The sequence below is a fragment of the Cicer arietinum genome, chromosome 5 (assembly GCF_000331145.2).
Source record: "Cicer arietinum cultivar CDC Frontier isolate Library 1 chromosome 5, Cicar.CDCFrontier_v2.0, whole genome shotgun sequence".
NCBI lineage: Eukaryota > Viridiplantae > Streptophyta > Magnoliopsida > Fabales > Fabaceae > Cicer > Cicer arietinum.
This window is the reverse complement of record NC_021164.2, coordinates 64,788,940-64,805,106: the sequence shown is the minus strand read 5'-3', so window position 1 is coordinate 64,805,106 and position 16,167 is coordinate 64,788,940. Positions and strand designations below refer to the sequence as shown.

Below are 16,167 nucleotides of genomic sequence, written 5' to 3'. Positions count from 1 at the left end.
GAAGAAAGTTGACGGTCACCGTGCAAAACAACAAGCCTAGAACAGTGAGAAAAGTGAAGATCATGAAGAGAAACCATGGAATCAAAAGTAATCAAAGCAACAAGAGCATTATCAGGCAAATGATGAAGAAGAAGCAGAATCTCATTCTTAAGGGGACGAAGATCATCTTCAGAAGAAGAAACATCAATAACAAAAACAAAAGCCGGAGGATGAAACAGCGAAGGCGAATTGTACTCAACAGTTGTATAAGTAGGAAAGAGTTCCGCAGGTAGATTAGTATCAGCAATAGAACGAGGGAAAGGGTTTCGTTGAGAACAAAAGGGACAGTGCCAGATACGTGATTGATAATCGAGACGAGCGTATGGGTTCAAAACGGCGCCGCATCGAGTGCATGAGAGGGGATCGTAAGGGAGAAGAGGTAGGTCTGTGCCTTGTTGGGTTAAGGGTGTGCACATGATGGTTAGTGGGATTATGAGTTCTGATTTTGATGATGGCCATGAATTCCATGACCAACGGAGGCCTTCTACTGCTTCTAGCTCGATGAAATCCATTATAGGTTCACTGGTGATCGATTACAGTGAGTGGACTCAGTGGGTTAGGGGTTTACTTTCAGACACCGAGTTTCATCGTTGATGATGCTGCTACGGTATATTCTTTTCCTTCGCAACAAGTGACTCGCTGAAGAGGAAACCCTCGACTCAACTCAACTGGCTTCATTTTTTTTAACAAAAAATTAATTAATTCATATAATTGTGAAAATCAAGATTACGATCAATATAAGTAAATATCATAAATTTTAACTTAGATAATCTCTTTCTCTCGCGATAAATAGATTTTAAAAATAGCAAAACCCGCCACATCATTAAACCGTCTAAATAGATGGATCGACTAATACGGTTAAAAAATTTACTTCATCTCTTTATAAGACGGGACAAGCGGGTTAGTGGGTCAGCCGTCAACTTTTTTAAAAAAAATTATTAATAAATAATTTCATAAAAATTATATAAAAGTATAAATAAAATTAAAATCCATTTAAAGAAGGGTTTAATTCATATATCCGGTCAAGTAGGCAATATTTAATATGTTAGTCAATCACAAGTATTAATTAATGAAAGATGTTTGATTTTTAGTATAATCACTTCTAAAGTTATTTATATGAATTATTGTGATGGACTAAAAACTTTTTACAAAAGTGCATAACAATTAAACTTTTCAAATAAATCAAAAAAAAAAATTAATGAGTCAAACAAAAATATAAAAATTATCATTTAAATATTTATAATTCATCATCTAAAAATATTGAATATGTAATAAATTTTATAAATAAATTAAAAAAACTATTTTGATTAGAAATAGTTTGATTGTGTTTTACTTTTTAGTTTTTTAAAATTATTTTATAAATAAATTTTATAAAACTATTTTTAAAAATAAATTTAAAAAAAATTATTTGACAACTTCAATTTTTAAAACATATTTTGACTAGAGAGTTAAGAAAAATGAAAAGGAAAACATCATTTATTTATTTTACTTTTTTAGTTTTAAAAAGTATAATATTAAAAATAGTTTTACAAAATAATTTTAAAAAATAAATAATTCGAACAACTTTTTTAATTTTAAAATACTAAAATAGAGTTTTTATGATGTGAATCAAACAAACCCTTAATATCTCCACCATATCAATTCACAATCTATTAAAAACATGAAACTAAAATTATGAAAATATAATATCTTAACAAAATCCTCTAATATTTTGTGAATTGGGAAGTAGTCATGAGTTAAGACTTAAGATGAAAAAAAAATTGTTTTTTATTTAGACTCTGATGGACCAACCCCTCACCCTTCCATGTTTTTGGCGGATAAGGGGACAATCCATTTTGTCATTTCAATTAGATTCCAATATTACAATGGGATTATTTAAACTGGTTAAATAAATTTTTTTGTTCATATAAATATATTATATTTCATTTTTAGTTCTTTAAAAATCATCTTCAAACAATAATCTCTCGAATATTTTCAAATCAACAATTTCGCTCTATGTTTTTACATGAATTAATGTGTATCATTTGAATTTTTAAATAATTTTTTACATTTATATTTATAACATTAAAAAAAATATATGACAAAAGTTAAAAAATTTAACAAATGGTGAATTAAATAGATTTTTTTAACCTTTTAGAACTTACAAATTCATATTTTTGTTAAAAAAATCTAATATTTTATAAAAAATATTTTTATAATATTCTAAATATGTCTGCTAATAATCATCCAAAAATTCAAATAATACACATGAGTTAGTTTTAAAATAGAAATTAAAATTGTTGATAGACAATATTTGAAAAATTATTGTTTGAAGAAAAAATATTAAAAACTAAAAACAAAGTATTATATATTTACAAGGACTAAAAGCTTATTTAATTCTATTTAAAAATATGAATTTATCGATTTGAATTTTCATAAGAAAATTAAATTTTTTTGTTAGTTATATGTTTAGAAGTTATACCATATGTGTTTCTATGATGGTATAATCTTATATATCTATTTGATTAGTTGAGTGTAGATATTTATTATTAAGTGGCCCTTACGAAACATATGTTTTAAATTAATCCAACTCATTAATATTATTTCTAAATTTAAATATTACTCATATCAAATATACATTTACATAATCACCTCTGGGGTAAAGTTAAAAACTTGAACTGTTTTACATATACACCTCAATTCAATAAACAAATAAAGAAAAGAGAGGACTACCATGACAATCATAACACCGAAGTAGTAGTTTTCTCTTTGTTACATGGTATTGGGAAGATCATTTAGATTTGTGATCAATTTTAGATTTGGGTAGTGTGTTTGCTCATTTTATTATGATAATTTTTCCATCCAAAATAGCTCAAAACAATCCAGTTTTGAGTTCGAATCCACGTTTAATAAATTGGATTATAACGATCCAATTCGAGATTGTTTAAAGGTATATTATTTTTACGTTTTTGTTAAATAACAACTATTTCATATAGGACCCAGTTAGCTAGTGGCACAGCTTTATGAATGAGTTAAACAAATTCTAATGCTCCAATCAATCAATTTTATTTCGACTTTCAATCAATTATTTTTCTATTAAATTCAAACAAAATAAATTCGATTATAAATGAATCGGATTTGCCATTAATAAATAAAATAAAATTATTTTAAAAAATATAATTAAATTAAATACTTGAATATTTGAAAAATAATAAAATTATATTACAACATATCATTTAATACTTAAAATATATCAATAAACACAACAAAACATTTAAATCAATTAAATTAACAACAAATTCTCAAACACAGTCCAACAACTAAATTTTAACTATACATTAATCAATAGTAAATACATAAATAAAAATATATATATATCATGTCAATGAGTTGGTTTTGCATGTTCGTGGGTTTAAAATGTTATACCCGCTATCCGAACCAAACATAATTAGATTTCAATAGGTTGGTTTGAGTTATACCTGAACTTAAATAAATTGACTCAAAATACAAATTGAATTATTTGGGTGATCGTGTTCACGGATTTATCAGTACACATGAACATCCCTAATGGTAGTTAAACAAATACTAACAACTATTAGTATCTCACGGACATTTGTTAAGAAACAATTAAATAAAAACAATTAATTAGAAACGTATTAAAATTTGTATTTTCAACTATTGAAAATTGAAAAATATTTTTTAATGCAAAACGTATATTTTAGTTTCTTAAATGCACTTTTTAGTAAATCTATAATCGCAAAAAATAAGAAAATTGACGACAGTTATCATCTTTTTCCTTTGTTGAGTTAGAATGACCGAATCACGATTCATAGAAAAGCAGTTAAAAATATTCAATTTGATCAATATTTTCAATTACATATTTAACAAAATACTGAATTTCAAACATAATTATTCCCTCTGTCTCAGGTCTCATTTACAATTTTTTCTGTCAAAATTATTTTACATTTTATAATATTAATATAACATTAATTGTTTTTTATTTATTTATTAAAATATATTTATTTATTGGATATTAACTATCAAAATTTTCCATTAACTATAATTAGTAAGGATTTTTTAATAAATAAAATTCATTTTATTATTAAAATCAAATCAACTAATTAGTTTGCTAAGAATTATGCATAATATCATTACCAATGAACGAATTAACCTGAGTTTTATGCTAACAATGTCTTACACACAGAAAAAAAACTTTGTTAAATACTTTATATATCTCACTACGAAATACTAGATTCAGCACTTAATTTGTTTCAAATCCACCTCATTTTAGATCATCTATGCATTTCATCTTACAACAACTTGATACAAAAAGAAATACAAAGTACGACCAGTCTGTGAACAAGGAAACAAGGAACGAACACTCACACAAATTCAAAGAGGCATGTTATAGAAAAGGGACCTAGATCTGCTGCATGTTTGGGAAAATTTATTGATGTAATAAGCACTCTATGAGGAAAATATTGTTCTTAAATATAAAAACTATTTCAAATTATTGTATGTATTTATTATATTTTTTAAAACATGCTTCTTATTAATATTATTAGTTGTTATATTTTTCTAAATATACTACTTCTTATTAATATTATTAATTTATTGTAGAATATGAAAGTTAGTTTACATATCTAAATATATAAGTTATGTTATAAACAGGAACATATAAAATAAACACATTATATTCTGTCAATTTTTATTAATAAGACCGAAAAAAATATTTAGTATTTATAATAAGAGATGAATGTAGTAGTTTATAATTTATAGCTAATAGGTTAATTGATTTTTTTTTATAAAATTAGTAATTCAATTAGTTTGAAAATATAAAATGACATTCAAAAGAGTAATAAATGATTTTTAATTACAATAATAAAAAAATTTGAAAGAAAAATGATAAACTATAAACTTGTAAGTTATTTGAATTAATTTATCAAAAACATTATAAATTACATACTCATAAATAGTTATTGTCAACCAATCTTAATGAATTAAATTTTAAAGTTCAAATTTTAAATTGAAAAATAATTAAAATCTAAGTCAACTGATTTGACGAGAATGTGTAAATGTGACTGCAACAAATCTAAATTCATTGAAAACATTAAATGAGTAACTTAAAAAGAATTATATTTTACTATATTTCTTTTGATCTCAAATATAAATAAAAATTAATCAATAAAATTTAATAAAATTAGAAGTAAATACATAAAATTTCTTTAACTCATTTATTTATATTCAATACCAAAGTAGTATCTAATTAATATTATATATATATATATATATATATATATATAATTTTTAATTTAGTATCTTTTACTTTATATTAGAAATAATATTGATTACGCTATTAGCTAATAAAGGTAATAAAATAAAAACAATATATTAAATGTAAATAAAGCAAATAAATTTGAATAAAAATAAAGCAGTCTGAAAGCATATCCAACATTCTTTATCTAAACTTCAACGTAAAGAGTTGAGAAAACGTTGACGCTTACTCCAATTTAGTTTTGAAGAAAAGGAAGTAATATAACATATGTTGACGGTGGTTAGAAGCAAAGCAAGCAACTATATATTAATTGCTCCAAACAACACAACACAAGTCTTGCCTTCGTATGAACTTCAAAGATTTGAAAATAAATAATCAGGAAAAAAAAAAGGAAAAGTTAACCCACTTGTTAAATAATATAATAATAAATATTATAAAATTAAAACATTTGTTAGTGTGACCCAATTAATTAATTATTTAGTCAATCCGCCACAAAATTATTTGACTAGCTTCTTATGTCTATATGAGTAGTGACTACTACATATTAATAGACTAAAGTTTAAGGTCAGAGCTAGTAAGTTATTTAAAAAATGGGTTCAATTTGGGTTACATTGTTGTTTATAAGTTCAATAATGGTTGTTGATGGGGGAGTTGGAATTCCAAGGACAATAGATGGACCCTTCAAGCCTGTAACGGTTCCACTTGACAAAAGCTTCCGTGGACACGCAGTGGATATACCAGACACAGATCCTCTTGTTCAAAGAACTGTTCAAGGTTTTCAACCTGAACAGATTTCTCTCTCTCTCTCTACCTCTCATGACTCTGTTTGGGTTTCTTGGATTACAGGTACCTCCCTTTTTCTACTTAATATTTTCTTCATTACTTTCTGGGTTTTTTCACAGCCAAGTTTATAGTTTATAATCTATAAGATTTGTTGGTAACAGTGATTTATTAGTATGTAGTATTTTTTATAAATTAATTCACATTGTTTATAATTTTAATAATTATTATTTTAAAATAATTAATAACTTATTTATTATAGTTTTAAATTATTTATTATTTATAAATAATTTATATTTAAAATAATAATACTATAAAGTAAATAATTGATATATTTATTTTAATTTAAAATCAATAATAATATATTAGATTTATAAAATTTAAATTAGTTAAAATAAATTTTAATTTACTAATAAAATTTATTTTTAATTTAAAATATTATTTTACATCATTTTTTTATTATAAATTAATTAAATAGTTAATTTTATTAAACACTTATCAAAACATAATATTAGAACCTAATATTGTTCCACAGCTAGGTGAAAAAGGTAAAGGCAGGAAATAAGAGGTCAGAAATGAATGAATCTATCTTTTTGTTTTTCGGATCATTTGTTCACGTGAAGTACTCCTAGTAAATAGTAGTAGTAATAACTTGGTTGTTGACATTATGACATAAATAATAATAATTGTACACTAATTAAAATAAGTCTAGCTGGTTTTTAAAGAATTAAAAGAAAAAATTTTGTACCGAAAAAAATTAAATTTAAGATTTATGAAACTATTTCCAGAATCTTAACATTAAATATGATTAAGTTGAATTTGTTTATAGTTGAGTTTGGAAGAGTATAGAACTACAAATGACTTGGTTGTTTATTATTTTCAAATGCAATTGATGTCGCTTTCAGTTGCACCTAATGTAATAATTTACTCCGTGTTGTTAGAGGAAGTAAAGTCACTCTCTAGGTACTAATAACTTTTTCTTCATTCCACAATTGGTATAACTTGTTATTCTGAATTCATGCATTAAGTTGGTTATAATTATACGTTTTGAGGTTAAAGAAAGATTTTCTTTTGAACTAACCCCACTAGTTTCATTATTCCAATTTCCAAGTAAGTTGATTTTTGTTGTTGTCTTAATGCCATATTTGTGCATGCCTTAATTTCATGTCAATTCAAGTGACTATGAAGTTTGTTTTTTTCTCCATATAAGGAGTGCCTGTTTATTTAACATAAAAACATTGTTGGATTATTATATTTGCAGGAGAGTTCCAAATTGGAGAGAATATAGAACCATTAGATCCTGAAAAAGTAGCTAGCATTGTTAAATATGGAAGGTTCGGAAGGTCAATCAATCGCCAAGCTGTTGGTTATTCCCTTGTGTACAGTCAGTTATACCCTTTTGAAGGACTTCAGAACTACACTTCTGGAATTATACATCATGTTCGTCTCACAGGTATAGTACTTGAACTTAGTATAAGCATCCTTTTGTCTCACATGCACCACCTTTTTTTGACTCATGTCTTGAAAGGGAAGTGTTCATCGTACTTGTGATATGGCCAAATTAGTACTTAAAGGCTATATAGCACAAACATTTCAAATGGAAGGTGTGTCTGAGTGTATAACAGGTGTCATTGTTCAACACTCATATAACATTGATGCACATGGTTACATTCAATCACTTCCATTTTTTGAAGTTGTTACTAGTGTCTACGTGTTAGTGTCATTGCGTGTTTGGTGTATAGTTAGTGCTTTATATGTTATAGGTGGTGGATTTTCTTTGCTTTACAAGTTGGTTTTGTTGAGTTAAGCTAGGGCTAAGTCCAAATCAATAAGATAGTATTAGTCTGTTAGTGTATATCCTAGATCTATTGGACCACCCATTATCGGACCATTTGGATCACGCTTGAGATGCTCAATTCTCGGCCTGAAGGTTGTTGAGAGTTTCACATTAGATGATAATATGGCCCTAAAATTGATTATAAGTTAGACCGAACCCAAATTTTAAGATAAAGGAGAAAAGATTGAAAAGGAACAACCATGTTTTAGAGTCAATAATCCATTGCCTAGTCATGTTTGTATATTCCTGGCATATGCGTGGTTATTGTGAAAAAACTAATTTAGAGTTCTATTCTCTTTGCTGCAGGATTGAGAGCCAACACTCTATATCAATATCAATGTGGAGATCCTTCTTTATCAGCAATGAGTGATATTCATTATTTCAGGACTATGCCAGTTTCAGGCCCCAAGAGCTACCCTAGTAGAATAGCAGTGGTTGGGGACTTAGGTCTTACATACAATACAACATCAACCGTCGATCATATGGCCATCAATCATCCTGATCTTATTCTATTGGTTGGAGATGCTAGTTATGCTAACATGTATCTTACTAATGGTACTAGTTCAGATTGCTACTCTTGCTCATTTTCTAATACTCCCATCCATGAAACGTACCAGCCGCGTTGGGATTATTGGGGAAGGTAAGGGCCCTATTACTTTCTAACAGCATTTTCAATTTTTAACTTGTATGTGGGTAAGTGGAATGATATTTGGATATTGATTTTCCTTTGTAATTGTGACATAGAGAAGATCAAAGCTAACTAGAGATGATGTATTTTGGAAACACCGAAAACAATGTTTTTATTTTGTTTTTTCAGAATTTTTAAAAATATTAAATCTATTTTTATAATGCATTTTCAAAATATTTCATAATGTCTTCTTTAATGTCTATTTTTATCGATGAAAACGAAATCACAAAACACAAGTAAAAGAGTCCTAAAATTTTCACTTTATCTTTAACTTCTTTGATTTATGGCCACTGATTTTCTCTGTATTTATCCAATGCATCAGTTTATAGACTACTAGCCAAATGGAGATTATGAATCCCTCTTTCTAACTATATTTGTTATGCCACTGACCAATATATTAATTGTATCCTTGGATGGTACTTTAGGCATCACAATGATATTCAGCTAGATTCCAATGAGTTATTCTTATGTGCTCAAAAGTAACAAGAAGGATCTATTCTCTAATTTCTAACAATAAATCAGCTTCACTAACTTCACTATGAAGCTTTCTGTTAAAATTGGTTTAGGCAGATGATGCTAGTCTTGCTATTGTCTTTATTTTGACTTGAGATTTCTTGGTTCATACTCAGCTTATGCAATCAATGTTGATTACTGATTCAGGTACATGGAAACTCTGATTTCTAGTGTTCCAATAATGGTTGTAGAAGGGAATCATGAGATAGAAGCACAAGCTGAGAACAAGACATTTGTTGCATATAGTTCTCGATTTGCATTTCCATCAGAAGAGAGTGGATCATCGTCCACTTTCTATTATTCTTTCAATGCTGGAGGAATACATTTTATAATGCTCGGTGCCTACATATCGTACAACAAGTCAGGTTAAATCTTGCTTCATCATTTTCTTCTACGAAACATATAGTCCTCATGTTGCTAACATGGCTAAAGTGTTGCCGTTTATTTCTAATGCATGATATTGAGGGTTGTTGGGTATGACTCATCATAGTCACTTATAAGTGGGCATGTCGTTCGAGTGAAGTGAGGACAGTGCGGTGGTAATATTGTAATATAGACTATAGTATTTAAATACAACTTGTATACCGTGAATCCTAAGCTTGAAATTAATAGAAAGGAACTGCAACCGCTCTACAGTCGAGATGTAGACACTATCGGCCAAATCCTATGATCAAATAACGTGTGTTTGTTGTTTGAATTTTTTGCATCTGTTTTCTTTTGAACCAGTGTTGCTGTTCTAGCAAAGGTGATAAAGATTCTTCCTTGTTGATTTACTTCCAGTGTCATCCTCTCTTTTATTGCAGGGGACCAGTACAAATGGTTGGAGAGAGACTTGGCTTCTGTTGACAGGGAAGTAACTCCATGGTTAGTAGCTACGTGGCATCCACCTTGGTACAGCACCTACAAGTCACATTATAGAGAGGCAGAGTGTATGAGAGTGGAGATGGAAGACTTACTATATACATATGGTGTTGACATTGTCTTCAATGGACATGTAAGCATGTTTTTCATTATTAGTTATCCATATTGTCTCCTCTGTGAACCTTATGATATCTACTATCTAGGGAAGAAAAAAATAGAGTTGAAAGGAAAGGATATTTGTGATTGTGTTAGAACATCAACCCTAGTTAAAAAAAAAAAAAAACATACGAAAAACACAATAGAGAACACATGATATTTGATCACGGAGTTCAGCCAATTGTGTTAACGTCAGCAACTGCAAAGCGTCTGCAGTATCTTTCACTATGCTTCAAGCATAGGGTTTATAGTCTACATATAAGAATATGATCGCATGATTATTTGTTGATAATCAATTGTACATTGTACGAGTCGATGGAAATTCTAATTCAAATTCGTATTTATAAGGATTCTTAGACTCTTTTCTCATCATAAAAAGAGAAAGGCAGGTCGATTGACTACTATCATTGAAATATATTATTCTCAAAATGCAAAATTCTCATGACAACATTGAACAGGTTCATGCCTATGAGAGATCAAACCGAGTATATAACTACACGTTGGATCCCTGCGGTCCTGTTTATATCACAGTTGGTGACGGCGGTAACCGGGAAAAGATGGCAATTACTCATGCCGATGAACCAGGAAACTGTCCAGAACCATCAACTACACCAGATGACTTTATGGGTGGTTTTTGTGCCTTTAATTTTACGTCTGGGCCAGCAGCCGGTAAATTCTGTTGGGACCAACAGCCTGATTATAGTGCTTTTAGAGAAAGTAGCTTTGGACATGGGATTCTAGAGGTAATCTATTCTTCTCTAGTCTCTACACATGCATATTAGTGGCACTTGAAATTGAAACATCATTTGAGTAGGACTACACACTAAGTAGTAGAGTTATATGCAGGTGAAGAATGAAACTCATGCCTTATGGAGTTGGCACCGCAATCAAGATATGTACGATATCGCTGGCGATGCGATTTACATTGTTAGACAGCCTGATAAGTGTCCACCAGTCAAGACAGAGGTACATAAAACATGAATATGGATTTTATGTACATGTTACTTTGTGCATTATATTGACCATTGTTTCTTCTTTCTTAGGGATAAATAATCCAAGAAGTGAAAACTTCAAGCAATTATTTTACATCTCTTATAATATAAGCATTTATCATATAAGTGCTTATGTATAAACTACGACAAATGATAAAATAAAGTTAATTTGTTTTCATATAAATCGTGTAAGCTGTTTTCATAAGCTATCGTTGAGAACCTATGGAAAAACGCTAAAAATAGTTTATAAACATGTCATAAGTTGTTTTCGTAAACTCCTCCAAACAGTCTCACAAATGCTTATGCTGATGGATGAACTCGAATAACTCAATCCAACCAAGTTTGTTATATCTGTAAAATGTAAATTTACACACGGATGATTTTGTTTTGGTTTTCCATTTTTGTAGGATAGAGCTAAAAAAATTTAACTTTGAGAAACACTAAGAATGTGAAATCATTTCTAGAAGTGGAGCTCGGGATTTATTATTTGGCATCATGTCAGTATGTCACCTTGTGTTGCCAATGGGAGGTGTACCGTATGCAATTTGTTCCCAGCATAAACATTGTATTCATTCATCCTTGTAAAATTAATTTGTAACAATCTCTTGAAATCATAATACTCTCTCTCTCTCACACATAAACTAAATTAATTGAAGATCAGATATTTATGATTTTAAGCTGTATCATAAATTGTAAGTCAGATTTTAAAAGTTATCAGCTGTAAAATAAATCACTTGATCTCTATTTAACAATCGACATTTATTGATTGCGGTGACAATATTGTTTGTGACTGCAATCAATTTATTATATTCATTCGAATAAATGAGTCAAACTTAAGATATGAACAACATAAATAATTATACCTTAAAAAAAAAATATTATTCAATTGTAGGAAAGAAATACATCAATATTATGCATGAGAAACAATGGCACATGTCAAATTGGTATTCCTCTAGCTCCTATTTTCTCATTATGGTAGCATGGACATATCCTCCCTTGTGTTCAAAGGCTCATTACTGAAGGGACACAAGCATTTTCCACAACACATGTTACAATACGATAGACAATTCTGTTTATATGCAACCGGTCCACAACGTTTTTCACATGTAGATGCACATTCTGAGTAAAACCAAAATTTTGGTTATGGACAACATCAATAAATTAAATTAATTTGCTTCACTTTCTTTTTGTATAATTACTAAAAAATAAGTGAGAAAATATTAGCTAGAGAGAGAGAGAGAGAGCTATTACCTCCGGGAGTTAATAAATCTTCGCCACTAGTCTGTTAAATTTAAATTTAAGGTGGAAAAATAGATGCATGTAAGTGTCAAAATTCAAAGAGAAAACGAATAATTATAGAAATACTTTTTTTAGAAAAGAAGAATTATAGAAACACTCAAAATGTATTGGACACATGATTTTTATAATTTAAAATAAATTTAATGTGGAATTAATATATTCATTAATATAAATAAGATTAAATAGCACATGCGGTCTCTTAATTTAATTTCAGTTAACGGTTTAGTCTTTTTTTTTTTCCTTCTGATTTGGTCTTTTATTTTAAATTTAAGTAATAATTTGATCTTTTATAATATCAACAATGTTATTCTTTTTTCTTTACAAAAAATAAAAAAATTTATCAAAATTTTCAAACAAAACATATAAAATTAATTATCATCTTCAATATAATGTAAATTTCATCAAATTCATAACTTAAATCTTTAAATAAACTCATATTTTTATTTGATAAATTTGATGTTGTTGGAGATGAAAATGTGAGTTTATTTGAATATTTGAGTTATGCATTTGATAAAATTTGTATTATATTGAAGATGATAATGAATTTTATGGGGTTTGTTTGAAAATTTTGATGAAATTTTGTAAAAAAAAATAATATTGTTGACATTTTAAAACATAAAATATCAAATTGTCACTTAAAATTAAAATAAAGATAACATTTTGATGAATTATATAGATGATAATTAATTTTATGGATTTTGTTTGAAAATTTTGATGAATTTTTATTAAAAAAAAAATAACATTGTTGACATTTTAAAACATAAAATATCAAATTATCACTTAAAATTAAAATAAATGACCAAATCAAAAAGAAAAAAAATAACTAAAATATTAACTAAAATTAAATTAAAAAATTGTATGCTATTTAGCCTATAAATAATTAATATTTAATAGTAAATAATGTCATATATAAATAAACAAACCTTATATGAAAATATTTGTTCATTAAACGGACACAAACACTTTTGACAACACGTGTTACAGTAGTTCAAACATTCCGTTTTGTATGCAGCCGCTGAACAACGCTTGTCACATGTAGATGCACAATCTAAACAAAATCAAAATTTGAGTTATGGACAATATCGGTAAATTAAATTAATTTGGTCCACTTCATTTTTGGTCTAATCATTAAAAGAAAAATGTCACAAAATATAAGTTGGAGCTTTGTTGTTTCAAAACAAAATAGCAAAGAGCAATTATACCTCCTGGAGTTATATATCCTTCCACACGGGCCTGCTGAAATTTAATTTCAAGAGGAAAAATAGATGTAAGTATGTGAATTTAAAGTGAAAACAACATATGACGCATATGCGATGTGTGCACGTCAATGATGGGTAGAATCACGTATATATGTAATATTGGAGTGATAATAAGTTGTGTATTTCGTTTCAAGCACGAAATATATTATCGTTTAACAAAAGTCGACGACACAAAAATATGTAAATATTAAAGAATTTGGGGAGAGAGAATCACATTTTGGATCACAAAGGCCATGGGAAGCATGAGAAGAAATGTGCAAACAAATTTAGCCATAGTACTCTGATTACCCTAGTTTTTGTTTTGTTCTTTTTACAAACTCTGATTACTCTACAGTAGATAAGATCAAGGAGTTATAAATATGCAAATTATAGCACAATGCATTTATTGACCCTTTTTATTTAGTCGACCAAGTATAATTAAATTCAACTTTTTTAATTAAATCACCATATAAAAAAAAGACAATATTAAATTGTCATTATATACATTTACTGTTCTTAGATAGTGATTTATTTTCTTTCTTCTCATTATTATTACATTTACAGTGCTGGGATGAAAACAAATATGTACTCATGGTATTTACTCGAATCGACTTTGATTTGCAAATGGAAAATCCACTTTAATTACGTGTGAGTATAGATATAATTTTTTCTAAAATTAATACTTGGGATAGGGATGAGTTTTGGAGTTTTGATATCCACCACACATCAAAACTCTCTCCGCTAGTAATAATATTGTCATTTTTAAATTTTATATACATATACATATTTAATATTTTTTAAATATTGAACATTATAATATTCTTTTTATAGAAAATATAATTTTTATATTTTATAATAATATAATAATTATTTTATTATACTAATTATAATAAATATAACTTTTAAATTTATTATTTTATATATATGAATGAGTGCGAGTGCCGCGATAAAACCCTATTCGCGTCGCAAGCGGAAATAAAAATTTAAATTTTGCCTCAAATAAAAAATAGGGGTGGGAACGGATTTTCTCTTACAAAATTTGCGTCAATGCCGTCCCCGTTGCTATGTCTAATTACATTCCATATTTTAATTACGTACATAAATTATATTTATAATATTTTCAATTAAACAAAAAACAATATTTAAATAAATTATTAAATATTGAGTAAATTTTAATTTGTTGATATAATATTTATAAATGGTAAATACATATATTTATTAGAAAATATATCATTTGTTTCTCTATATCATTTGATATTATATTCAACAAATATAGCATTAAATACTATAACCAAAACAATTTTACTTTGTATAAATTAAATTAGGTTAAAATGCACATTTAGTCTTTTTATTTTTTTCAAAATTAACTTTTAGTCTCTTATTTCTAAAATCGGATTTTTGGTCCTTTATTTTACAACTTTTGGGATTTGATTGGTCCCTTCATTTTTTATGATGTAATATGTTCATTAATGACATGATAGCAATGTGATACAACTGAATTAGATCAAATAGAATTATGTTAAATATTATATCTTTTTCTTTATAAATATTTGTGCTTATCTTGTTACTATCAAAGAAAACCGTTAAACTTTGTCAAATAAAAAAATAAATATTAATTAATGACATAAATTGCATAACATAAGTGTTCATAATTGAACATGTAATATCATAACAAATGAAGAGGACTTACAAAAATCCCTCAAGTTGTAAAATAAGAAACCAAAAATCCAATTTTAAAAATAGAGCACTAAAAAATAATTTTGAACAAATAAGATACTAAAAGTGCATTTAAGTCATTTAATTATTTAAGAAAATTTACATCAATCCAAATATCAAGATAAATAATGTAAGTCACTTTTATTATAATAAAAGAATATGAGATTAATATGTTTTGTCAATATAAAACTATTTTACACCGACTTTTTAACGATAGGGGTGAGAATAAGTCATACTAGACTTTGAAAGATTTAAATCTGATTTATGATTAATTTTTTAGGCCTAAGTCTGGCCTACAGTCTATCAATAGTTTTTTTTTTCCTGGTCTGACATTTTTTAAAGTCTAGTTTGACCTGGCCTACAGTCTATCAATAGTTTTTTTTCCTAGTCTGACATTTTTAAAAGTCTGGTTTGACCTGAAATCCTATTTAAAATTCTTATTCACATTAAAATATTATATTTTATATATATTAAACAAAAAATAATTTTTATAACAAAATGATTTTTAAAAAAATCTTAAATAAACACTATTTAAATCGTAAAAACGATTTTTGGTTTCAAAGAATAAATTTTTTACTTAAACAAATACACCTATTATTACTTCTCAAACAAATATGAAACGACTACTAAGTGATTGACTAATTGAACGACTACCGAATATGGAATCACTACCGAATATGAAACGACTACCGAATATGGAATGACTAGTGAGTGATTACCTAATTAATAGACTTTAAAATAGGAAATAATATTATTAAATAATAATAATAATAATAAATAATATTAATAAATAA

At 27.3% G+C, this 16,167-nt stretch overlaps 3 protein-coding genes across 4 annotated transcripts in view; 1 reads left to right on the top strand and 2 right to left on the bottom strand.

Annotated features, from left to right (window-relative positions):
- LOC101511774 (protein transport protein SEC23 G) overlaps positions 1-759 on the bottom strand; it is a 3,468-nt gene extending 2,709 nt beyond the window's left edge. Inside the window, exon 1 of the mRNA XM_073369212.1 lies at positions 9-759. Coding sequence (XP_073225313.1) covers positions 9-551 — 543 coding nt within the window. The 5' untranslated portion in view covers positions 552-759. The remainder of the gene's footprint in view (positions 1-8) is intronic.
- A 4,881-nt stretch (positions 760-5,640) lies between these two features.
- On the top strand, positions 5,641-11,803 carry LOC101511447 (purple acid phosphatase 15-like). Of its 2 annotated transcripts, none has more exons than XM_012716350.3 (8): positions 5,641-6,139; positions 7,335-7,526; positions 8,217-8,550; positions 9,259-9,476; positions 9,915-10,105; positions 10,587-10,871; positions 10,975-11,094; positions 11,172-11,304. In XM_012716350.3, the coding sequence occupies exons 1-8, from the start codon at positions 5,884-5,886 to the stop codon at positions 11,175-11,177; spliced, it is 1,602 nt and encodes a 533-aa protein (XP_012571804.1). In that variant the 5' UTR covers positions 5,641-5,883; the 3' UTR covers positions 11,178-11,304. The 2 variants fall into 2 exon arrangements, with proteins under 2 accessions (XP_012571804.1, XP_004502218.1); XM_004502161.4 differs by lacking the exon at positions 11,172-11,304 and adding an exon at positions 11,528-11,803 and having other exon boundaries at positions 5,642-6,139.
- A 287-nt stretch (positions 11,804-12,090) lies between these two features.
- LOC105852209 (uncharacterized) lies at positions 12,091-13,986 on the bottom strand. The gene is made up of 5 exons (XM_012716366.3): positions 13,893-13,986; positions 13,622-13,655; positions 13,343-13,467; positions 12,372-12,402; positions 12,091-12,239 (listed from the first exon to the last, which is right to left on the bottom strand). Exons 1-5 carry the CDS (start codon positions 13,950-13,952, stop codon positions 12,091-12,093), a joined length of 399 nt encoding a protein of 132 aa, XP_012571820.1. The 5' UTR covers positions 13,953-13,986.
- Between the last annotated feature and the right edge of the window lie 2,181 nt (positions 13,987-16,167).